Genomic DNA, 24,740 nt, shown 5'->3' with positions numbered 1-24,740 from the left:
ATGCAGCAACTGGATTAACCAAAACCATAGCATTAAGAAAAATAATTTGACAGAACAGAAGAGGAAGTTACTCACCCTGTGAAGTAACGATTGTTCTTTGAGATGTGCCCCGTGGGTGCTCCACTCTAGGTGTCGGGTCCCATCCTGGTGCCGCAGCTTGGAGATTTCTCATAGTAGTGCTCCGCCGGCTCGCGCATGCGTGCTTCCCTAGCGAGGCGTTCGCGCCTTTGATCAGCTGCGCGCGAGCCGGCAACCGTCAGTTCCTCTCACCCACTCATCTGAAAGAAACAAAAACAATTCCGGAGTGGGGAGGGAAGGGCGGGTCGTGGAGCACCCATGGAGCACATCTCGAAGAACAATCGTTACTTCACAGGGTGAGTAACTTCCTCCTCTTCTTCGAGTGGCCGCATGGGTGCTCCACTTTACGTGACTCTGGAGCAGTACCTAGGACACAGTGAGAGCACTCCGGAATCAAGACTACCAGCACGATTAAGTACTGCTGTAGCCACAGAAGAGTCTGAAGTAAACGGATTGATTATAGCATAATGCTTCATAAAAGTCACATTAGAAGATCATGTTGCTGCTCTGCAAATGTCAAGAAAAGACACTCCGCTCAGAAAAACTGTGGTCGTAGCAACTGCTCTAGTCGAATGAGCCCTCGGAAGAGAAGGGAGAGGCTTCCCTCGTAGCGAGTGACACATGGATATACATGAAACTATCAGCCTGGAGATGTGCTGAGAAGTTGGAGGTTGTCCCTTTGAATGGTGTGCTAATGATACTATTAAGCGGTCTGTCTTTCTAAAAACCCACGTTCTATCAATGTAAAACGCTAAGGCTCTCCTCACGTCCAACGTGTGTAGCAGCGCTGCTTGCGTTGAGGTATGGCGAGTTTAGGCGAGAAACATGGTAAAACCACCGGTTCATTTATATGGAATTCAGAAGAAACCTTTGGAATAAACGCCGGATGAGTCCTCAATGTCACCGAATCCTTGGAAAAAATTATATATGGAGGTGAGGCCATAAAAGCTGCTCTCTCTCTCACTCTGCGAGCAGATGTGAGGGCTAGGAGGAAGAGAAGCTTGATAGTAAGTAAATGCAACGGTATTGTAGCTAAGAGCTCAAAAGGAGGACAAATCAAAGTTTGTAGGACTAGATCCAAGTCCCACAGAGGTGGAGGAGGTCTCCACGGAGGATGTAGGTGCGAGAGCCCCTTCAAAAAAATCTTTTGTAATGGGGTGCGCAAACAAGGAGACATCCCCATCCATACGATGGAATGCATTAATTGCTGCCAAATGTACTCGCAGAGATGCGACTGCCAGGCCATTGTCATGCAGTTGAAAGAGGTATTGTAATATACATGGTAGTTGCGGAACAAGGATCTACAGCATTATCTGCGCACCATGCCTGGAACCTGGACCACTTAGCTGTATAAGCTGATTGGGTAGATTGTTTCCTACTATGCATTAAGGCTTCCCTGACTCACTGAGCACACGACTGCTCGGAGTTGGTAAACCAACAAGCATCCACGTCGTGAGGTGCAGAACTTTGGGTCTCGGGTGATTGAGAGATCCGTTGTCTTGGGTCAACAGAGTCAGAAGAGAAGGCAGAGGATACGGTGCTCTCACTGACATACAGTGGAGCATTGAAAACCAAGGCTGACGAGCCCACGCCGGAGCTAGAAGGATTACTTGGGCTCCGTCTGTGTTGATCTTCGAGAACCTTGGAAATCAAGACTACTGGGGGAAAGGCATATAGTAATGACCTTCCCCAGTGGAGAAGGAAGACGTGCCCCAGAGAGTGACGTCCTATTCTGGCTCTTGAACAATAGGCGGGACATTTCGTATTGTGTTCCGTCGCAAATAAATCTATCACCGGAAACCCCCATCGGACAAAAATGAGTCAGTACGACCGTGCAAATCTCCCTCTTGTGGTCGTGAGGGAAACGTTTGCTGAGAGAGTCCGCTATTAAGTTGTCGACACCTGGAAGATATGAAGCTGTTAGAATGGTGTTGTTGCTGATAGACCATAATCGAATGCTCTCCAAACAAAGAGAATGAGACCGGGCACCTCCTTGTCTGTTGATATAAAACATGGTCGCCACATTGTCTGTCAAAACCCTGATAGTTGTATTCTGAATCTGCGACCGAAAATGCTTGCAAGCATAGCATACCGCTCTCAACTTGAGGACATTGATACGCAATAGCATTTCCTGTGTCGACCATCATCCCTGGACTGTGCAACTGTCCATGTGAGCTCCGCAACCCACTAGAGAAGCATCTGTCAACTGTTTTGTAGGTTGTGGGCGATGAAATGGGACGCCCGCAAGAAGATTGGCCGGGTTGACCCATCACTGTAGGGAGTCCCGGACATACTGCGGCACCACTATTGGCCTGTGAACACGTAAATGGTGGCCAGCCAGTGCTGGAGGCAACGAAAACGTAACCTTGTGTTGCGTACTACGATGGTGGCAGCTAAGCCATATGCCCCATCAACTGTAGACAGACGCGCATGGGAATTGTCCGAGCGTGTACTACAGTGTGCACCAGATCTTTGATTGCCATAAAACGTTCCGTTGGTAAGTATGCTCATGCAATGGTGGAATCAAGTCATGCGCCTATAAAGACGAGGTTCTGGGATGGAATTAGTGATGACTTCACATTTATGAGAAGGCCCAGAGTAGCAAATGTGCTGGACACTGTCCGAACCATATGACAAGTTTCCGAAAATGTCATGCCTCTGATGAGGCAATCGTCCAAATAAGGGAAGATTGTCACCCCCAATCTGCGCAGATGGGCCGCAACCACTGCCAATGTTTTGGTGAAAACCCTGGGAGCACATGCCAGACCGAAGGACAGAACTTTGTACTGACAGTGCGCATTCCCCAACTGAAAACAGAGGAAACGTCTGTGAGCCATGTGGAAATAAGCGTCTTTTAAGTCGAGGACTGCAAGCCAATCCCCTTTGTTCAACGACAGAATGATAGTTGTTAAGGTTACCATCTTGAAATGAAACTTCCAAAGGTGTCGATTTAGCTTTCCAAGGTCTAGAATGCGTCTCCAGCTTTGTGACGGACCGGGCCGTGTCTGGGCACAACTGAGGGCGTCCACTCAGGGCGAATTGCTCAACTTCGGGGCTCCTTACAGTCCCCAGACTGGTGACCTCTCCAAACAGGCCACAAACCAGTCCCACAGAGCACTTCAGCTGCCTGCCTGAAGCCTCCCGAGCAAAACCCCTCCAACAGCCCAGCAATATCCGTACCCCAGATGGCCCCAGGCCTATACACAGGTGGGGGCATCCTAGCACCCAATCCCACCTACCCCGAACAAGTTCTGTCCGGTTCCAAGAAACCAGCCACAGATCTCTGGTCAATTTACCCTCTGGATCTTACCCACAAATCACGCTGGGCCAATCCTTTAGAATCTATATCTAAAGATTTATCATCACAATCAAGAAAAGTATGACAGTAAGGTTGTTGAAGAATAGTACGTTACATGCACCGAATCTCCCCGTTCTCGATGCAGGCTCTAGCAGAGATGTTACAGCTGCTGGTTTAAAAGTTCTTGTTGCACATCCTAGCATCACGATGGGTTCACAGGTCTTCCGGGCTCTTCGATCCCTGCAATGCTGCCTCTGGGATGAAGTGCTGAGCTGAGAACAAAATGGCATCGACCACATGGCCTCTTTATACCTCCTTCCTGGCCTCCTCTTGTATGTAGCAGGTCACCTGGTCAGAGGTCAATCTCTGTGTTCCCTGCTGGCTGCTCTCAGGTGACAGCCCCCATTCTTTAGGTGTGTCCTTGGCCCATTGAGAGCCATTGTCCCACAGGGCCTCGGTAATTAGCATGTCCACAGGCCCGGCCCTGCCCAATGCTTAACCACATGCAGGGAAATCTTCAGTGTCCATACAAGTACATGCTAATAATTGCACACACAGACATTATACAAACACATGAACAGCGTACATAGGATCATCAGATAATAAGCTTCGATTCAATACCTCACATGGCCCCCTTCTATACCATTTTTGGGGCCAACACCCTCCACCTATGGGTGCATCAGTGATTTGCCTGCTCCCCTCAAGATCCAGCAACGTGACAAGCCTCCCGACTTTTTTGGTGTGAGAAAATATTGGGAATAAAAGCCTTTTCCTCAGAACTGCTTGGGAACTCTATTGCCCCAATGTCGAGCAAACGCTGAACTTCCTCTTGTAGCAGTTGCTCGTGAGGGGGTCCCTGAAAAGGGACGGGGCAGGGGGAGTAGAGAGAAAGGGAATGGAAAGGTCGGACTGCACTATTTCTAGTACCCATCTGTCCATGGTGATGTTGGACCAACAATGGTAAAATGACCGTAGGCGATGATGAAAAAAAAAAAAGGGATAGTCTCGTCTTCCTTGTTGATTGTGGGTAGCTGCCTTGCATCCTTGACAGACAAGTCAACTTTGCTCCTTAGTTGACGACTGATTGGTCAAACGGCCCTGTTGGGATCGCTTGCGCTGAGGACATTGTTTAGGGTGTTGATTGTCGAAGGGACGTGATTGTTGTCTGGAGAAATTAAAATCATATCTTCGTTGATAAGGAAAATAACGTCTACATTTGAAGGAGGGAGTGTACATCCCAAGTGTACGTAGAGTGGTGCGTGAATCTTTTCCCGAGTGGAGGACTTCGTCGGTGTTCGCCGCAAAAAGCTTAAGCTTGTCAAATGGTACGTCCTCAACCTTGCTTTGAATCTCCTTTGAGGCTCCTGCAGATGACAGCCATAATGATCTCCTCATGGCAATACCTGTGGCAGTAGCTCTAGCCTCTGTGTCAGCCACGTCCATGGCTATCTGCAGTGCTATATTACATGATGCGTACCCTTCTTGGACTATTGCCTTCAAGAGTGGCTTCTTGTTGTCCAGGAGATGATGAAGTAACTCCGCTAATTTGAAATAATTATCAAAATTATGGTTTGATAGATGGACCAAATAATTTGCGATGCTCAGTAGAAGTATGGCTGAGGAGTAGACCTTCCTACCAAAAATGTCCAATTTTTTATTGTCCTTGTCCGGATGCTATTTTTGTACCATGGCGCTTTAGCCCTACGTTGTGCTGCATCCACTACTAACGAGTTAGGCTAAGGATGATTGAACAAGAAGTCCAATCCTTTCGCAGGTACAAAATATTTTGTCGGCCTTTTTACTCGTAAGTGTAACCGATGTTGGGAACTGCCATATCTCATCCGCCACTGCCATGATCGCATCATCAATAAGTATGGTGATCTTTGCACGTTGTTGTGGACGGAGGTTTTTCCAAGAGACGGTGCTTTTTAACCGGAATATCCGTTAGCTGTATTTCCTGTGTGCCCGCCACATGTTTAAAGAGGTCTTTGAATTGTCTCAGATCATCTGGTGGAAAGACATCAGCTGGAAATATCACCTCATCCGGAGATGACAAAGAGCAGTCTGCTTGAGAAGTTTCCAGTTTGGGGTCTTCAACACCAGAAAACTGCCCCTCTTCCGGATCGGACTGGTCTAGTTGGATCATTGAACTCTTAGATGGAGAAGGTGAGTCTAGGTGCTGTGATTGATGAGGTAAGTATTTTGCACTCAATGGCTGACAAATGCAGGAGGATCCCCTATGGGAGGACGATGTACGATCACACCGGGGACGATCATCATATGGTCTATGATAGCTGTCATAATAGTGCTCAGAATGCAACGGGGAGGAGTGGCATGACGAGCGTGCACTACCATGCATGGGGAGCGTCTACCAGGCTCATATCTTGAGGATTGACTGGGTGAGCGGGACCATGAACGCGACCAGCGTGTTTCTAGATACACTGTGTCTCTATAATTACGCCGTCCATACATGACCCGTGTAGGAGAAACACTATAGTCATGATAGCGACTGTATCTTCGCAGTGAAAAATCTGGAGACAGGGATCTGTCTCTATAATGAGTCTTTGATAATGCCTTCCTATGTAAGGAGGTACCTTCCGCCCTAACAGCCACAGGAGAGCCAGGCAACGAATAGCAGTAGAGCAGTGCTGGGGAAAGCAGCTGTTACTGCGTTGATGCTGGTGCTGGCAGAGTGTCCGGTGCCGGAGTCAGCAGCGGTGCCGGGGCTGAGGCATCAAGACCTTCTGCCTCAGAGCCCGGTGCCAGAGGAGATGGTGCCGTGGAGGACAATGCCGCCATAAGCGGGGCCAGTGAGGCAGGCACTGTGATAGCCGGTGCCACTGAAGCCGGTGCGGTGTGGCTAGTCAATTGCGGCACCGGCGTCAGTTTCAAAGCTGAGGCAGGTGCAGACTTGCCGCTAGCTGCGGCACCGCTCCCAATGCCGGTGCCGAAGCTGCTCTCGCTCTCCGTGGTGGGGGCGCTCTGATGGCCGCCCCAGCAGATTGTCCAGACCCCCCCCCAGGGGTCATTTTGGACCCCACTGAAGCCATTGCAGCTGCTGAAGGGAGGGATCACGCTGGGGACAGCTTCGATTGCTTAGAGCCGGCTGGTCCCGGGGAAGCCGCCTTGCGTTTTTGTTCAGGGGCTTTTGTAGCTGCGGGAGGGATCGGGTCAGGCTGCAACACCTTCCCGAACATCAGCATTATTACCTTCATTTCCCGGTCCCTCTGGGCTCTCGATGTTAATTTTCTACAGTGGAGCACTTCTCAGGGATATGAGTTTCCCCCAGGCACCTAATGCAGGTGTCATGGCCGTCAGCATGGGCTCATGGCATGCCAAACACTTCTTAAAACCAGTCGATCCAGGCATTTTCAAAATGAGTACAGAATAAATACCTGTATAAGCCCCGTGTGAAGCCTTGTCAATTTCACTTTTAGTGCTTTGTGCAGCGCTTTAAGAGAAGCGGCTTGAGGGAAAAAAAATTTTTTTTTTTTAAACTTTCTTATGAACAGGAGAACAAACTAGCAGGAACACGACTAATACTAACAAATTTAACTATTTACAGATGCAAAAAAACTGACTGAAAACATTCTGAAGAGAAATACTCAGGGAGCTCCGACTGAGACCTGAGGCGGTTGAGAGGAACTGACAGTTGCCGGCTCCCACGCGGCTGATCAATGGCACGAATGCCTTGCTAGGGAATCACGCATGCGCCAACTGGCGGAGCACGGCTATGAGAAATCTCCGAGCCACGGCGCCGGGGCGGGACCTGACACCTAGAAGAAGCACCCACGGGGCCACTCGAAGAACTGTAGTACTGAAGTCTATTGATATCTGTGGTTAAAATGACTTGGAAACAATTACAAGGTGAACCTCTGTGGTACAGGACTCTGTCTGGCAACATCCATGGTCTGGCAGAGCTTGTCATCAGAACCAGCAGCTGGAAAGGTCACCGACAAAGGAGAGCAGCCCAGCAGGGAGGCTGGCACCTCTCCCCCACAACCTCTGCTGGTCCAGTAAACTCCCTTGTCTGGGACCAGTCAGGTCCAAAGGATGCCCGACTAGGGAGGTCCAACCTGTATGCTAGTACAAAACATGTATGTAGTCCACAGCTTCACTCCCAATGACAAAACCTGCGAGGGGGAAACAAAACTGGAACTGGGTTTCAGACTGCTCAACAAGAGAGCATATTATACACATTCACACTTGGTGACTAACATGCTCTGTTCTTTTCTTCAGACAGCACCATATTTACACATACACGTATGGGTGCATTAGGGAGGGAAGCACTTCTTGCACATAGCGCAGACATAAAGGCCTTGTGCTTTGTGCACTAACTAGCACTCTATGAAAGTGGACCTTGAGGATGTATCATGGTTCAAGCGAAGGGAAAGGTATGCCTCACCTCCTCCATCTGTCACCAAATGGCTGAGCTTCCCAGGAGACAAGGAGGCTTTGTCGGCCTGAAGCAAAAGGCCCAGCATTGTAAGATTCTGCACTGCCCCCACATCAGCATGGGGCTTAACGGAGTACAGCGGAGAAAAAACAGGGAGGGGTGTGAAGAGGGTTGTTTTTACTACATATTGTATGAGAAGTTCTGCACTCGCCTCCTTTTTACCTGAAAATACTGCAAGTAAATGGAGAATGAACAGCATTATCACATCATGAATATCCAAAAAGGAGCCACCCCGGCCCTACAGCAGGGTTCCCAGCTGCCAGACCCAGATCTGCTGCTGGACTGCTGCCAGTCTGAGCTCTGCTGGGCTGGGAGTCAGGGCCATCAGCTGCTGGTCCTCCCACTGCCTGACTCCCTGCCACTGGTTTTCTGGCTCAACGGCCTCTGTGGTCCTGCTGGACCATGGATGTTGCCAGACCAGGAAGGTACAATCTGTACACCACTGTAGGCCAATGGTCGCCAACCTTTTTACATCCAACATCACTTTTTAAATCATCAGGATAAGCCAAGACCCCATTCCTTACTTGAGACCCTGCGCTCTCCATCATTTGCTGTCCCCAGCCCTTACTCACTCTTACTAGGTTGAGGCAGGAGGTGCAGGCTCTGGGGTAGGAATGGGGCATTTGGGTGTGTGAATGGGTGAGAGGTACAAGTTCTGGGAGGGAATTTGTATGCAGGAGAAGGTGGAGAAAGGGACGCTGGAGAGAGTGTTGGGGTCTGGTGGAGGGTTGGGGTGCTGAGCAAGCTGCAGGCTTGTGGGTATGTGGGTGCAGAAATTTGGCTTGGGGTTTTGAGGGGCTCAGAGCAGGGGTGGGTGGGTGGGTGTATGATGAGTTTAGGACACAGATTTGCAGTGTGTGGGTGGTGCAGGAATGTTATGGAACAAGACTGAGATATGGGGGGTGCAGAAGTTTGGGGATGTGAGGAGCTCAGGGCAGGGGGTTCAGGTGTATGATGGGCTCAGGATTGGAGTCTGTGGGGGATGCAGGAGTGTTATGATGCTGCCATCAGATGAGGGTTTGGCCCCAATTGGGGGCTTGATGGTCAGGCTTCATTTTTAAATAAGATATTACATCCAACACAAAACTTTCAGCATTGTCTTTATTTATGGGTGGGAACCACACAAGTGAGACACAAAAAAACAACCTCTCCAAAATCCCCCAAGCCTCTCTGATGTGTCCCCAACTGAGACACCTCACTCCCCTGGCACTCCAGCCCCATTGGGGGAAGGAGGTTAAGTAGGATTGAGGTTCAAGGCCTCAGGCCAAATTAACTTTTGGGGTTCCAGGATTAGTGGATTTGTTGGCCCTTCTACATTTAGAGGTGGGGCCAAAAAATGAGGGATCTAGTGTGCGGGACAAGGCTGCCAGTGAGTGGGGAGGGAGTGCAGAATTGGAGAGGAAATTAGGGTACAGGAGCAAGCTGGAGGCAGATGTCTGGCCAGTGGGAAGAGGCCAGGGGGAGGAAGCAGGAGCAGCTTGGCCTCTTCAGGGACAAGGATCTCTTGGACAGGATCTGCAGGCAGCACTGGAACAAGCGCACATGTGGCTCCTTAAGAAATCCAGCTGCTCTGGATCCTGCACCACCATTTTAACCCCCACCTCCTTGGAGCACAGGGAAGGAATGGAAGACAAGAGAAGTCCCACAGCTCCACACCAGTTCCGGCTTCTCAGGAAGCACTCACTGCTCCTCCGCTCCCCACAAAAGCATGCGTGCTTCCTGAGAAGCCAGATCTGGTGCAGTGCTGCAGGAATCCCCCTGCATGCCTCAGGAAGCCAGAGCTAGCTCCATTTTTGCGCAAGGTGTAGTGCCAGTGTGGACTTCTTCTTGCGAGTGGGAGGTATCAAGAGGGGCTGGGAACACTGCCTCGCAATCAACTGATTGGTGACCACTGCAGTAAGCATTTACTGAGCAGCACCTTTGACAAAGATGGAAATGGGGAGCAGGGAACATTAAAAAGAGGTGGAGGGAGAAAGGAAAACAGATACAAGGCAAGTCTGAGTATCTAAGGTACTTACATAGTCAGTCACATAGTATTACAGCAGTTCTGATCTATAAATCACACCAGTGAGAGCTACGGCAGTAATCTCCATTTTACAGAAGGGGAACTGAGGCAAGGAGCAGCTAAGTGATTTGTCTCAAGTCACAAATGATACCTATTTTGAGGGAAGCAACTGAACCTGAGTTTCCCCATGTGCTAGGCTGGTGCCCTAGGGATCCACCCTTTCTCTGCGAAGGAAAGAGCTAGACAGGATGCTCTTAAAAAATTTTTTAAAAAAAGTTAGTCTCCAATGACATGGGGGAAAAAATTGTGAAAGAAAGCAAAATCAAAGAGCAGAAAAGAGAACTGAGACAAAGGATGGAGATCAAGAGTGAAAGGAAACAAAGCAAAAATATTTACATATATTTATTGGAATAAGCACCTTTATACCACTATAACTGCATCCAATTATGTTTTACTACTTTTTGAATAGACACAGTTTTATACATTATAACTGTACTTAAGTCAGCTATTAGGTCCCAGTCCTGCAAGCTACTCCAGTGGTGCTCTGCATGAACACATTTGGTTTTGGTGCTTACCTTTCTCTCGCCATCACCTGTTCCACATCCTACCTCTCAATACTTGGTCTGGTGTGCATATCTCCAGTTGCAAGTGGCATGCACATTTAGCTTGAGCGTATATATTTCAATTAATAGACAGCAGGAGTTTGATAAATACAGATTCTGAGCAATGTTTCATATACACTAATAAACTTGGCAATAAAATAAATCAGTTATGTAAAGATAAATAGCAGGATGATTTCAAGTTCAAAGCAGAATATATTTTTCAATTTCAAGACAACCTGCTCTTGTTTTTTGTAGAGACAAATATACAAATGTGTTCTTGTTTAATTATATACTGAAAAACTATATTATTGCATTAGATGCTTAAAAATACCACATAACCAAATATATTTATGAACAGAAACATCACTAACAACATATAAAACAGCAGAAGCTAATGGTGATGGACCCAAACCAGGTTCCACAATAAATACTCAAAAATAAATGTATGTAGCATGCACAAAAACACTAGAAGATTTACCCAGCATTGCCCGGGTTCAGCCCCGGGACAGGTAGACCTGAAGCTGCAGGGGAGGTGGGCAGCGCTGCAGGCCTTCTACCAGCACTCCCTGCACAGAGATGAGGTGAAGGCCATGAAGCTGGCTGCAGCTGCACGGGGGTGGGGGATACATGGGAGAGCTGTGGCTCCTGCAGCAGGGGCTGTGGCTGCGCTGCCCACGCCCCATTGGTGCACCCAGAGGAGGGCCTACAGCAGCGGGGCTTCCCCTCCCTGTCTGGTGCGGAGAGGTAAGGGTTTAGGGCCAGGGGGGCCCCACTTAACAGGGCCGGTGGCAGGCAAGATGGCGAGTCACATCCGTAGGTGGCCAATCCTTTGGTGGTGCAGCTGCCCCCAGTGGTCACTTTGCAGTACAGCTGTCCCCTGCACTCGCTGTCCCCACTGATGACTGAGTTTAGCATTCCACTCAGCCCCTCCCTTTCCTTGTTGTGGGAAACAATCCCATTCCCTGCACTTCCCATTTTCCTGGCACAACCAAACCCTGACCTTGCTTTAAGTTAGGAGAAGCAGAAGTTGCATTAAGTATATTAAATTGCAGTTATCTAACTAATTGCGTAGTCGATACAATATGTATGGACTACATGACTAGTCGATAAGTGCCACACTCTTACTATATTTAAAATGCAGAGGTGCAGCATCCTGAACCAGCATGAGCTGTGTCTGCTCAGTCCCGGCTCGAGTTGAGTCCAGCAGCCCCTGTTGATAGCAGCCAGCCCTGTCTGCCATGAACAGTGGCTGCTGCTGGAGCTGCCTCTGTTCACAGTGGACAGGCCTGGCCACAGGCAGGGGCTGCTCACCGAGCAGCCTTGGCTCACCGCAGACAGAGGCTCCTTCGCAGCAGCCTCCCCTATCCCACCTCTGCAAGGAGGAAGGCAGGACCACAGAGACAGTGCTGGGGGGGAGCTGGGTCTAGAGGCAACAAGGGGAAGGGGTAAGTAGTTGGCTACCAGATAAGTTTTTGCTTATCAGGTAGTCGACTACTTGCTTACATCTCTAAGCTACATACCAAATTTGGTGGTTCTGGCTCTTACCATTTAGGAGGCATTCTTGAACAAAGGTCTCATTGACAGACTCAGATGCCCAAATCTCTTTTATATACACACATATATAATACAAGAACCTATATTACTAGTGTCCTGCATAGACTTTTTCTGTTCCATCATTTTGAGTATTTTTTCTAACATCAATATTCTACAACTTTGTAAATAAGAGTAAAATATTTCTTCATTCAATTTTTCTGAATAGTCCAGTTTGCACATTAGATGTCATTTTCCTATTAAAGAAAAACCATTTGTAGTACCTTATTGTCTCCTTGAACTTCTCCCAGTCTTTGTTGAAGTTCTTTAATTTCTTCTCCCAAATGTTTATTTCGATCCCGAGAATCACTCAATAATTGGGCAAGATTAGCCTATGAAAGTCACAATGTTATATTAGACATAAGTGTGCATTTGTGGGCAAGAACCATGGGTGGTGGTTGAGAAAGAATCTGGGCTTTATTTGCTACCTTTCCATGTTTAATTTTATCAGCATTACCTAGATGTAATGTTTCATTAGAAATGGCATCAGGATTATAGCATCTACATTATTGTAAAATGATTAGTAAAGCATGTGTACATACAAAGCTCCAAAGCAGCACAAAAATAAAGCCAGATGGGAATACCCACATTATCGCTGATACCTCTGAAAATAAAAATAGCTTGGCAGATAAAACCTGATATGAGGTAGCTAAACTAACAGTTTAAAAACATGATATAATTAGGCATAGCGGAGAGAGAGTGTATTTGGAAGTGGTAAGGGGGTGTCCTCTGCTTAAATTCTACATATTATTACACAAATTAACTTGAGAAAATTCTCCACAAGTCCCTGTCCTCACACACAGCTACTCTGAGAGTATGTCTACACTACAAGGTTATTTTGAAATAAGTTACTGCAGAATTACCACCACTGAAATAACTATTTTGAAATAGCACATCCATGCTACAGAGAAGCCTCAAAAGTAGTCTAAGGCAGGCTCCCTTAATGTGGACGTGCTACCTTGATTTGGAGCTCCAAGAAGCACTAAGGGATAATTACATTGAATGGCCCCGGGGAGTAGCTATTTCGAAACAGCAGCAGTGGAGCGTTCACACTACAGCTATTTCGAAATAATAAACCCTCATTTCATGAGGAAAAATGCTTATTTCAAAATAAGAAGCCCATTATTTCAAAATAATCGCAAAATAATAGGCTTGCTATGTTGACACGCCTTGTTATTTCAAAATAACATTGTAGCATAGACATACCCTGGAAGTGTCTTATACTTCAAAGTGGTGCAATATTTATGAGATGTTGAGAATGACCTGACATTCATTATTGCAGGTTTACCAAAATATATATTAGTGGAAGAATATTATTTTTCAGTTCAAGTCCCAAAAATTTACTCTATTGAAAAACAAAACGGTGTGTGTTATAATTGTCACTACTGACAGCTTAAGTAGTTTGTAGATCTAGCTACTCTTCTTTCCCCCCTCACAACCAAATGTACAGTTTAATCTTTCCTCCTATCCACACGTTAATTAACTGGAAAGCAAAAGTGGCTATTAAGCAGAGTTTTCCAGACTGTCTCACTAAATAACAATGGACACAGTGGGGGGAGGGAGGAGGAGAAGGAGGGGAGGAGAACACCCACAACATATGACCTTCTTTATATCAATATCCTCTTCATAGGTATAACTATGGTGCCTGCTGTTGCTGGGGGAAGGGAGGGAGAGGAGAGAGAAGAAGGGACAGGATCCTGTCCACCTCTCCATTGTGCCCTCATTGCCCTGGTCCCTCACTACAGAGGCCAGTCCTTCTCCACCTCAGCCTATCGTTTTGGGGGCTGACCCTGCTGTGCCCGGATTGCCCCAGCCCTTGCTACAGGGACAGGAACCTTGCTATGGGGACCAACTCCTAGTGTGACTTACTGCTCTGGCCCTGACCCTTTGCTGTAGGAATTAACCCTTCTTTGTCTAAACCCCTCACTCTAGACCCCTGCCATGCCCCAGTTGTCCCAGGGCACTTACTCCAGCAACACACACTCCCCCTCCGAAATCATCTCCACTGGGCAGGCAGGTAGGGCTGCATCTGTAACTGGCTCTGCCTCAGTTCCTCCCAGCCTGGCTGTACAGGAAACAGGGGAGTCCCAGGACAGGGAGGAATGTCTCAGATCTGGGCCTCAGCACAAGAGGCGGGGCAGGGCAAGGGATTTTAGCAAGCAAAGTTGGAAACAGGAAACAGTGATTTTCATTCATTAAATCTGTTACTGGTGTGAACAGATTTTGAACCAGTAACCAAGACATATGAAAAAAAAATCTTTATTCAAATACATTCTGGAACTGTCTACTGTCCTTTCACAAAAGATTCCTTAAATAGCTTCTCAAGTCTAGCCACATGAGTGTTATAATCCTTCACACTAATGCATAAAAATGGATAGGAACACCCCTTTAAACACACCTCTATTCTCTAGCACATTAGTCAAAACAATCTTCCTACCTTTAGATGCTGCCAGAAGAGTGTTGTGTTTTGTTTTTAAAGAGGTGGGGTGGAAGAGGGAGGTAAACATATGAAAAAATATCTTTAAATTCAGAGGCAAATGTTGAAAAACAGCTCATCCTTACATTGATACCTTACAATATTCCCATTTCTTACACCCATATTGTAAATAATGAAAAAGAGGATACAAGTCTGTTGAAACATCAGGCACACACTTAGGGGCTGTGACTGTTAGCAAGTTTAACTGCCATATATCCTCCCCTGCTTTCATATGATGTTGATGGGCAAGTTAACACAGCACAGCTTGCTTAGCTTAGCAAGGGCTCCTGTTCACTGCAGGCTACAAAATTTGATGACCTGCTAGCACAGAAATACATCACCCAGGGCTTGGCAATGTTTTGCTAAGTCCTACTCACTTTTACCTACCTCTAGTAACAATCAAGACTGGAATTCAGAAACGTGGTATGTGTTTTTGGAAATACAAACATGACCAACAAATATGAAGCATTGATTTTTTTCCCACCATGCCAAGCTCTGTACAGAAATAAATATGTAATAAATGAGCAATATTTGGAAATCATAGATACAGATAAAGCAATGTGCGAATACAAAAATCTGTACCTCTGTCTGCAGAAATTATCTGCAGGTATCTACATCTGCAGATGCAGATAACTGTAAATTTGGAATTTCTAGACAGATGCTGCTGCAAATCATGTATTTTTAAAAATGAGCTGCAGACATCCACATCTGCAGATCAGATAACAGAAGATATATAACAGATATCTGCCGATTTGCAGGACTCTATAGATATATGAGAGAGAGAGAGAGAGAGAGAGAGAGAGAGAGAGAGACACAACCAAGAAATCCTTTGCCCATCACCTCTGGTCATCTATAGCAGAGCACCTATTAACAGTTACCTGCTGCAGAACAAGAATGCAGGTAGGTAATTATAGTCTCTGAAGACGTCATTTGTTCCCAGGGCTGACTCCCACCCTTCTGCCAATAACAGAGGATCTTAAGACTGGAAATAGCTTTTATAATCAAGTTTCTAGAAGCACTGCTCACTGGGGGTGTTCAGTAAGGGTATTTTTTTCCCCACACCCCAATTACATACTGCTAGTGTGTCAAGTATGTGTCACATCTAGCCAAACAGTAATTTCTGCTTAAATAGAGACCTTCATATTGCTCCCTAAGAAAATCCTCTCATGGAATTGTTTTATACCTGAGATGGAGAACTTTGCCTCAAGCACAAGGTAAAACAGAAAAACAAGATCTTTGTAGCCTTTTGAGACTTATGATTAATGAACACTGGTGTTTTTCCAAGGATATTAAAAGTTTATCCATGGGCATTCTCTCTCTACTCCAGCAAAGTAAGACACTGAGAAAGGCAAAGAAGAGGGAGCGTGAGGGACTGAAAAGAATCCAACATTTTAAAAATGGGTACCATCGAGACTGTTGCACTTTAAAAAGAAAAAAGGTAGATTCAAAGTTGAACTACATTCTGAGGAAAAAACAGTCACCCTACAAAACAAGATTTGCAAAATTGCTAAAAATCCTAGTTTTTGACCTACATGCTCACAACACACAGAATGCCTGGTTTCTAAAAAGCTAAAAATATGCAGAAACTAGCATCCCTCCACACTGCAGGCAGCATTCTTCTGAGCAGGTGTGGTTTGAAATGTACAAGAATACTGTTCTCTGAAGCATTACAAGGACAAACAATCTCACAGTTTTTCCATCTGCCACTTCAGAGTAAGGGAGTCACTCACCCACAAACCAGAACAAAGCGGATAGGCCTCATTTTATTACTAGTACTTGGCACACGAGTAGTGCTTTTCATCTTCAGACCCTCTTAACAAAGGGGAAATCACATTCATCAATCTTCACAATACCCATGTGGTAGATAAGGGATGATTGCTTACCTCTAAACACTGCTTCTCTGAAGATGTTATCTTGCAGGATTCTCACTAGTGGGTCTTAGCACCTTAAGGAAAGGCCAGCAGTAATTCCTGCCCAAATCTGATGACAAGAGGCTGTAATCAGACTGCTCCCCTTTTAGACTACAGGCAGTCCCCGAGTTACGCGGATCCGACTTATGTCGGATCCGCAGTTACAAACGGGGTTTGCTGCCCGTCTCCCTGCAGGGAGATGGGAAGCAAAGCCTCTGAGGACGCCGGCAGCGGGACAGCTGCGGTGCGTCTGGGCTGTCCGCCTCCCGCGTGATCCGCGGCTTTGCTCCACGTCTCCAGCAGACCAGGGAGACGGGGAGCAAAGCCACGGAGCAAGCGGGCAACGGACGGCCCAGACGCGCTGCGGCTGTCCCGCTGCTGGTGTGTTCCGCGGCTTTGCTCCCCGTCTCCCTGGTCTGCTGGAGACCAGCAGACCAGGGAGATGGGGAGCAAAGCCGCGGAGCACGTGGGCAGCAGGACAGCCGTGGCGCGTCTGGGCTGTCCCGCTGCCCCCGTGTTCCGCGGCTTTGCTCCGGACGCCTGTGGTACAGCAGCTGGGGCGCTGCTGGTTGGTCCCGTAGCGCCGCTCTGGGCGCTACTGGACCAAGCCGGCAGCACCCCAGCTGCTCTGCCCCAGGTGTTCTGATTCAGCCGCTGCTGGTCAGTTTCAGCAGTGGCTGAATCAGGACGCCTGGGGCAGAGCAGCTTGGGTGCTGCTGGGTTGGTCCAGTAGCGCCGAGGAGCGGCGCTACTGGAGCCCTGGGTGCTCTGCCCCAGGCGTCCCAAGTCAGCCGCTGCTGAAACTGACCAGCGCTGACTACAGGAAGCTCGAGGCAGAGTTGCTATGCCCCGGGTTTCCTGGAATCAGCCGCTGATCAGTTTCAGCAGCAGCTGACTTGGGGACGCCTGGGGTTCTTAAGTTGAATCTGTATGTAACTGGCATCTGGATTCAGCCTGCTGAAACTGACCAGCGGCTGATTCCAGGAAGCCCGGGGCAGAGCAACTCTGCCTCGGGCTTCCTGTAGTCAGCTGCTGGTCAGTTTCAGCAGTGTCTGAATCTGGATGCCAGTTCCGACTTACATACAGATTCAACTTAAGAACAAACCTACAGTCCCTATCTTGTATGTAACCCGGGGACTGCCTGTAATTCTAATAGTCAGAAACAGCCACCAAGAGTACTTGGACTGGAATTAGCCTTTAAACTGGATTCTACACAGGTAAAGGGACTGCCAAGCAGTTTGTGTGGGGAGGGAGAGTATAAGTGCCCATGTGGATCTATTTGTAACATACCCACCCTTTTTCTGCTAAGAGAAACATAGACCTCCCTGATCCTGCAGCTGAACATGGGTTCCTATAAATCAGGGGCCAAGTTGTCAAAGCAAGAGCACTCAGTATGGACAAAGATTCCCTGGCTCTTACTGGGAACCTGAGGCCAGAGTTTCAGTGCTATGGGACTGGCTTTGGACTAATGTTACAGAGTTAAAGACCATGCATAGATGGAGGTCAATATGAAGCTACGGGAACAAACATTTTTACTCTCCTTCATTTTGCCACACAAAAAGCCTTTAGATGGGCATACAAGAGGACTCTTTCCTTTTCTAAAGCAGTAAGGCTTTCAATTAAGCAAAATCTACCAGTTGAGATTTTGGGTAGTTCTTCATGAATCCTTGTGATTTAAAACACCACACGGGTGATATGGATTGATATTCTACACTGTCCAGAGCAGCATCCTTGATCAGCCAATCAGAAAAGGGGAACACACGTATGCCCACAGCCTGTACAAATCAACACAATCCCTACCAAGCATTTTGTGGAAACAGAGCACATACCAGCTCAAAAGGCAAGGCACAGAATTCATTCTGTCACTCTCAAGATATTAAGTGCACCTGAACCTCTGTGGTCCATCAACATCCATGGTCTGGCAAGAGAGTCTGGCAGAGAATCACTGATAGAGTGGGGCTTAGGAGTCGGGCAGCAGAGGGGCCGGCAGCCAGGAGTCCAGCCAGAGCTGGGAGTGGAGCCTGATGACCAGGAGCAGAGGTAGAAAGGGCACTGACCTCCCTGGTCTGGCATACTCCCTTGTTTAGGACAGATCAGGTCCCAAGGGTGCTCGATCAAGGAGGTCCAACTGAAGTATACTGTTTAATAGCTGTGAGAGTTCCACCAATCTCACAAGAGTAGAGATGTTAAAATTAATCAGTTAATCGAATAGTCAATGGAATTTCCAACAACTATTAGATTAGGCAATAAGGATACTTCCACTTTGAAATGTAGAAAGAGCTCACCTGGCTCATGTGTTCTGCCTTTGAAGTGTACAAGAGTCCCAGGAGGGCCTCTTGAGCATTTCCAAGACTAAAATGCCACCTGGAGCCTTGGACCAGTAGGTGACTCGCTGGCCCCAGGCTCCATGCCACGCTTCTGCTTTGAAATGCACAAGAGCCCCAGCAGCGACTCTCGTACATTTCCAAGGTGGAACACCACCACTGCGCCCCTCCCTTCTCCCACGGAGCTGGAGGGAACCAGCTTTTAAGGCAGCTTCCCCCAGCACCCTTTCCTTCCCCTCCCCTCCACAGCCTTGGAGCGAGGGGGTGGGGGCGGGAAGCAACTAGTCGACTAGTGTGTCAGCTATCAGATAAGCTTTTGCTTACTGGATGATTGACTTGTTGCTTACACCCCTACACAAGAGAGCTAAGACTTAACACTGACAAGCCTACCTAAGTAGTATCTTTGTGGAAGTAACTTTTCCAGGTAAACAGATGCAGAGATCAGAGGGAACCACTTAAATTTTGGATTTTATTGGCTCCAGTTCTTACTGAGTTTAACATTGTGCCTATGTACAAAGCACATAAAAAACAGGATGCTACAGTCACTGGTATGTTGTACTCCATGTACAACTACACATAGAAACTAAGGGTATATCTACACTACCAAGGTTTGCCAACAAAACGTATGTCAACACCAAAAAGTTGATATAGCAACAATTAGCAGAATGTGTTCACACTTGCTCCCTCTGTCAACAGATCTTATCCACACTAGGGGTACCATCATGGTCAGAGTCAGCAACGCATTGAGAGGATGTGTATCTCAGTGCAGTGTTGTGGGAAGGCAGAACTGATCCCTGTGCATCTTCAGATTCCCTCTCAGTTCTTCCACAGCTTCTTCAGCTGCAGGGAACAGCATCAAGAGTACCTCTGTCATCTCTCTATGCTAAGGAATATAAAAGTACAACCCCGCCCGTGCAGCAGCAGCCTGCCTATGGCTGTGTTTCTAGTGCAGGGAAGAAAAAGAGAGGTCCAATGATTTGCTCTGTTTGTTCCTCCAAATGGAGCAGCTCATTCAGCTGTCAGGGACTCACCCACCCCAGCTTTGAAAGAAGAGAGGCACATGCCTGCAGGACAGCAGAGATCAGGGCTAAACAGAGCAATCAGGGCAGGCATTGTGGGATACTGGTGGAAGCTCTTTGTGGATAATAAAAGGAGGAAAAAGAAAAGAAACATCTCCTAGGAATGGAAGTTTCGTCATGACACTGAGCATTTCTCTCCGACCAAAGTCAATTGCAACATACATGCTCTCTTTTTTTTCGCCAAAAAGCAGGTTTTAACAACAAGACTTTGTAATGAAGACAAAGCCTAAAGTAAAAAACATAGCAGTTACACTAAAAAGGTAACATTTTAATTCTATACTCAAACTGATGTACTTTGTTTTATTCATTTTGGACAAACTTTAGTTCAATAAGTTAGTAACAAAACAAGACCACAGCATGTATGACATGATACTTTTAGCTCCCGAACAACGTATCTTCTAGACAAAGTGAGGTAAGGAAAGGTAATCTTTCAAGCTTACACAGATCTCTTCATCAGGAAGATTGCCTCACCGCCATGGCATACAAAAATGATCTACCTAATATTGCACCCTGGCACTGCCTTCATTATCTACATACTGTGACAGACCCAAACCAACAGCCTGCTGCACTCTAATGGAAAGCAGGTATACAGGGTGCTGGATAAATGGCACTCTTTCCCCTGAGTAAACTCCTAGAAGATGCTGCCAAGAAATGAAGGCAGGCAGAAACCTGGGGCGAGTTAATTACTTGCTGGAGGGAGCAAGCTAATTGAACACCTGCGACTAACTGAACACCAACAGCCAGTCCTGCTGCTTTAAAAGCTTCCCCCCAGGTAAGAAGAGGGGGGCAGACAGAGTGACAGGAGGAAGTGCTGGACAAGAAGAGGAGGAGTGGGTGGGTGCATGTGGGTGGAGGACTAGCTAGCAGGTACAGGAGAGAAAGCGCTTGGAAGGATTGTTTGGGTAAGTGGCCTAGGGAAAAAGCTGCCATATTAGAAGTAAGAACAACCCTGTCTGTTGCTCTACCTTAGGGTCCCTGGGCAGCCCCTAAACCTCCCCCACGCCAACACAGAGACTACCTCAAGAAGGGGACCAGGACTAGAGGGGTTTTCACCTGAAAATCATGAACTAGCCTGTGATCTGTATAGCTCAGTACAACTCTGGCAGGGTCCACAGCTTAAAGACAAAGCGGCTGTGTGAAGGGCCACAGCGGCTATGTGAAGGACCACAGGGAGCCTCTGAGGTTAATACTATCCACCAGTAGCACAAGAGCCACAGGCATGACCAGTTTTGCCACAGTACCAATCTAATTTCAATTATCACAAAAAGCTATAGATACAAACCTATGACCCAATGATGTAAACGCTTTTGCATGTAGCTTTATTTTTTGTGGAGTAGTCCCAGGGACAGCCTCAATTGACTTACATGTGACTATTCATACCATGTTAGATAGGTAAGTAAAAGTTTGCAGGACCGTGGCTTGTCATCATAGTAATTTCTCCCTCCACATATTTTATTTCAAGGAAGAGGTTACCCCAGAATTATTCGCGTGCTTTATTTGATATTTTATACTTCAGTGCCTATACAAGTTCAGAAAACTGACAACTCTGCAACTTCAACTTTGGAAGGTTCCCTCCCTCACCTATCTACCCCAAAAATCATACTGAAAATTTAAGCAACAGAGGACAACTACGATATCAAGAAGATCCCATTTCCCTTACAAAGCCACTCTATCGTATGGTAACACCTGGTTACAGAAACATTTTTATGTCTTAATTTGACACAAGCGTGATGTAACATAGCAAATGCAGATCAATGCTTGTCAATAAAATAAGAGGAGCTCTGTTCTATGTTTGTGATTTAACCCCATAGTTAGAGATGCATTCTTAAATGGGTTTAAAATGGGGCAGAAGTAGCAAGACACCGTGGGAAGTTTGTGGATGGGGGCTAAACAGGCACAGTACCTGGGGAGAAGGGGAAACCAAAGACAGTAACAGTTTTACTCCTCTGCCAGACTTACTTCAGTGGCATTCTGTATCCCTAACACTTTTGACTCACTTTCTGTTACAAAACAAACTGAGCAAGTTGCTCAGTGTTTCTTTTTGCTGGATACTGGTGGGGGTCAGTACATGTGCATCTATCAGACACAGAGCTCCTTACACGATCAGGGCCTTCATCTTTATAGATGGAAAAACTCAACTGAAATTGGTTTTAAGGCCACAAACTGCTACTGAGAGGGCAGCCAAGCTTCTGGGCACTGGAGCGCTGTGAAAAGTCCAGGTGACTTTTCTTGTCCATTGTCTTAATACTAGAGGAAAAGAAGCCTACATAAATATGTTCACAATAGTAATACAATGTGTTTATGTCTTCCTCTTTTTTCATCCTTTTAACAGGAATTACTTTTATTTGCACAAAACTGGATTTTAAAAAGGTATTCTTAGAAAACAAGGGTATGACTCAATTTACCTTTAAACTACTCTAGGGTGCATCTTGACAGGCGACTGGCAGCAAACACAATGCACCAAACCACCTGGAGTGCCAAGATGCCCTGGAGGGAGGGGAGATCTATAACTATTCATTTAATTACCTGGGTAAGAATTAATTACCTGGGAAAGAATCTTTCTTCCACTGCTGCCTAGTGAAAGTCACTAGCTTTCTAAAAAAGGCCTCCAGCAGAATTATATGGATTTATAAGCACTCCAAGACCTGGCAAGTCTTGTAATTGTGACTATTAAGTTCTACAAAGGGGCTCCAAGATGCAGTAGAAAAAAATGCTTCTCCCAAAGCCTGTGGGGAGGTTCCCCTCCTCCCAGCCCCAGCACCGAGCTGCAAGAGCCAGGGGAAGAGGGCCCCCTCCCCACAGGTCCCAGAACAAAGCTGTTGTGTCCAGACCAGGTCCTAGACAGGGAGGCCCCAGGGCTCTGGGTGCTGTCCCCGCCCTGTGTACTAACTCCGCACTCCCACTGGGCAATGGGAGGTGTGAGGCAGTGATTGCAGGTAAGAACACCATGCATGGCAGAGCCTCATCCTTCTGCACCCCAGGAGCTGGATTTGCTGTCTGCTATGGAGCACCGCACAGTGTGCAGGAACAAGACAGCCTGCCTGAGCACCCGTTGACCAGGAGCTGCTAAGGTAAGCCTGAGCCATAACCCCCCTGCCACAGCCTGAGCCCTCCCCGAACCCAGAGCCACCTCCTCTATACTAACCTCCTTATCCTGGACCAGATCCCAAAGCACACTCTCCTAGCCCAAAGCCCCTATCCCTAACCTGGAGACCCCCTCTCGTATCCCAAACCCCTCATACCCAAGTCCACTCCAGATCCTTCAACCCGTCCTGCACCTCAACCCCCTGCCTAAACACAGAGCCCCCTCCTGTCTTCTGAACCCCTCTGCCCCATCCCCAAGCCTGAAGCCTCCTCTTGCACCCAAACTCCTCATCCTCAGCCCCATTCCAGAATCCACAGCTGCAGCCCTCCAGCACCTCAATTACCTGCACTAGCCCAGACTTCCATTTAGAGCCCTCATCCCAACTCTTGCCACACACTCTCAATGTGCAGAATGACTTTTGTTATGTGATATCTCCACATAGGTGCTTATAATGAAAGTCACTGCACACATGAACACTGAGTTAGAGGGGAACACTGATTGGTGCAAAACTTTTTTTGGGGAAAAAAATCTGAGTCTGGGGACCATCACCTCGCTTCCTGTCAAATACCAGAATTGCCCTGAGCAAAGTAGCTACTTTTTGTACATTATATCATTCAACTCTGATTATAGTACACACAAGTCATATTGAACCATCGATTTTTAACAGTAGCCACATTCAGGTAAACAAGGAGTTTCACTAGAAGTCAATGGCTCAATATAGCCCCTTGTGAGAGTCAATTCTATTTTTTTAATAATTCACAGATATTAAATTCCGTTAAGCATCATTTCAGTGCTCCAAAGGAGCAATTATGAAGTCCTGAGCCATTGTATTTTTATTAGAAAGTCTCAACACAAAAATATTATCAATACAGCAAGAACTGTGTGTTAACTATCGGGAACAAAATAACTGAATAAGAGCTCTGATACACCAAGAACATAGTGGTGTACACCAGTACATTCAGCAGATCCCAACTTCTAGGCCACACACTGAATGAATAACCACACTTATCAGTCATTAGGCTCAAACCTTGATTCCACAACATTAGGGAGGGAGGTATTAAATGCGCTCCCCCCCACACCCCCCCCCAACACACACACACAGACACACAGACTATGGCTGTATGAAGAGGTAACAGAGGATTTTATCTGGGCAGTGGCAAAACCTTGCAAGAAGCCCTTATTAAGAAAGTTATACAATCCCCACAACAGTCCCATATACAAAGTTCTCAAGTTTATATTCAGGCACAGAGAGCACTAATATCTAACTAGAGCCAGCACTGCTTAATGAAGAGTTCAGGCTGCCTCTAGTCAGAGTCCCTTAGTCCCCAAACTGGGCATCTCCTATCCCCTGCACTCATCACTGATATTTGGATGTGGTTTGAGATCCATGTGACTCTCGGATGTTGCTGAATAGTAGTGTTCAAACCAGTGGTCTCAGTGCTGTTCAGGGCTCCTTCTGCTGGGTTTCGCCTATGCCTCCTGCCGGGCCATAGGAGTGCCTTAGGGCTGGAATACTGGCCCATAAAACAGGCTAAGTATTTAGACCTACACCCTGAAGCTGTAGGTGCTCGTTGCCAAAAGCCAACCATGTGCCTCTGCCACTCAAGTAGCCTACTGCCAACCAATCCGCTGTTCACAATGATGCAGAGCTAACCTCCATTTGTGGGGTGGCAATTCCTCCTGCAATGGGAAGCAACTGGGAATGGAAAAGCAGGATTGGGATTCTGACCCAGTCCTCTGGCCAACTGGATCTGAGGAAGAGGAGCCAGCTCCCCTCTGTGCCTGCCCTCTACTCTAAAAAGAAAGAGGTAAACACAAAGGACGGACTCATGAAGCA

At 47.0% G+C, this 24,740-nt stretch overlaps 1 protein-coding gene across 1 annotated transcript in view; it reads right to left on the bottom strand.

Annotated features, from left to right (window-relative positions):
• The window catches only part of CCDC149 (coiled-coil domain containing 149), a 96,986-nt gene that overhangs the window by 51,919 nt on the left and 20,327 nt on the right, over positions 1–24,740 (bottom strand). Inside the window, exon 4 of the mRNA XM_075930634.1 lies at positions 12,254–12,361. Coding sequence (XP_075786749.1) covers positions 12,254–12,361 — 108 coding nt within the window. The remainder of the gene's footprint in view (positions 1–12,253; positions 12,362–24,740) is intronic.

Source organism: Pelodiscus sinensis, chromosome 5 (assembly GCF_049634645.1).
Source record: "Pelodiscus sinensis isolate JC-2024 chromosome 5, ASM4963464v1, whole genome shotgun sequence".
NCBI lineage: Eukaryota > Metazoa > Chordata > Testudines > Trionychidae > Pelodiscus > Pelodiscus sinensis.
Note: the sequence above shows the minus strand (reverse complement) of the source record. Positions and strands in the feature narration are given on the sequence as shown.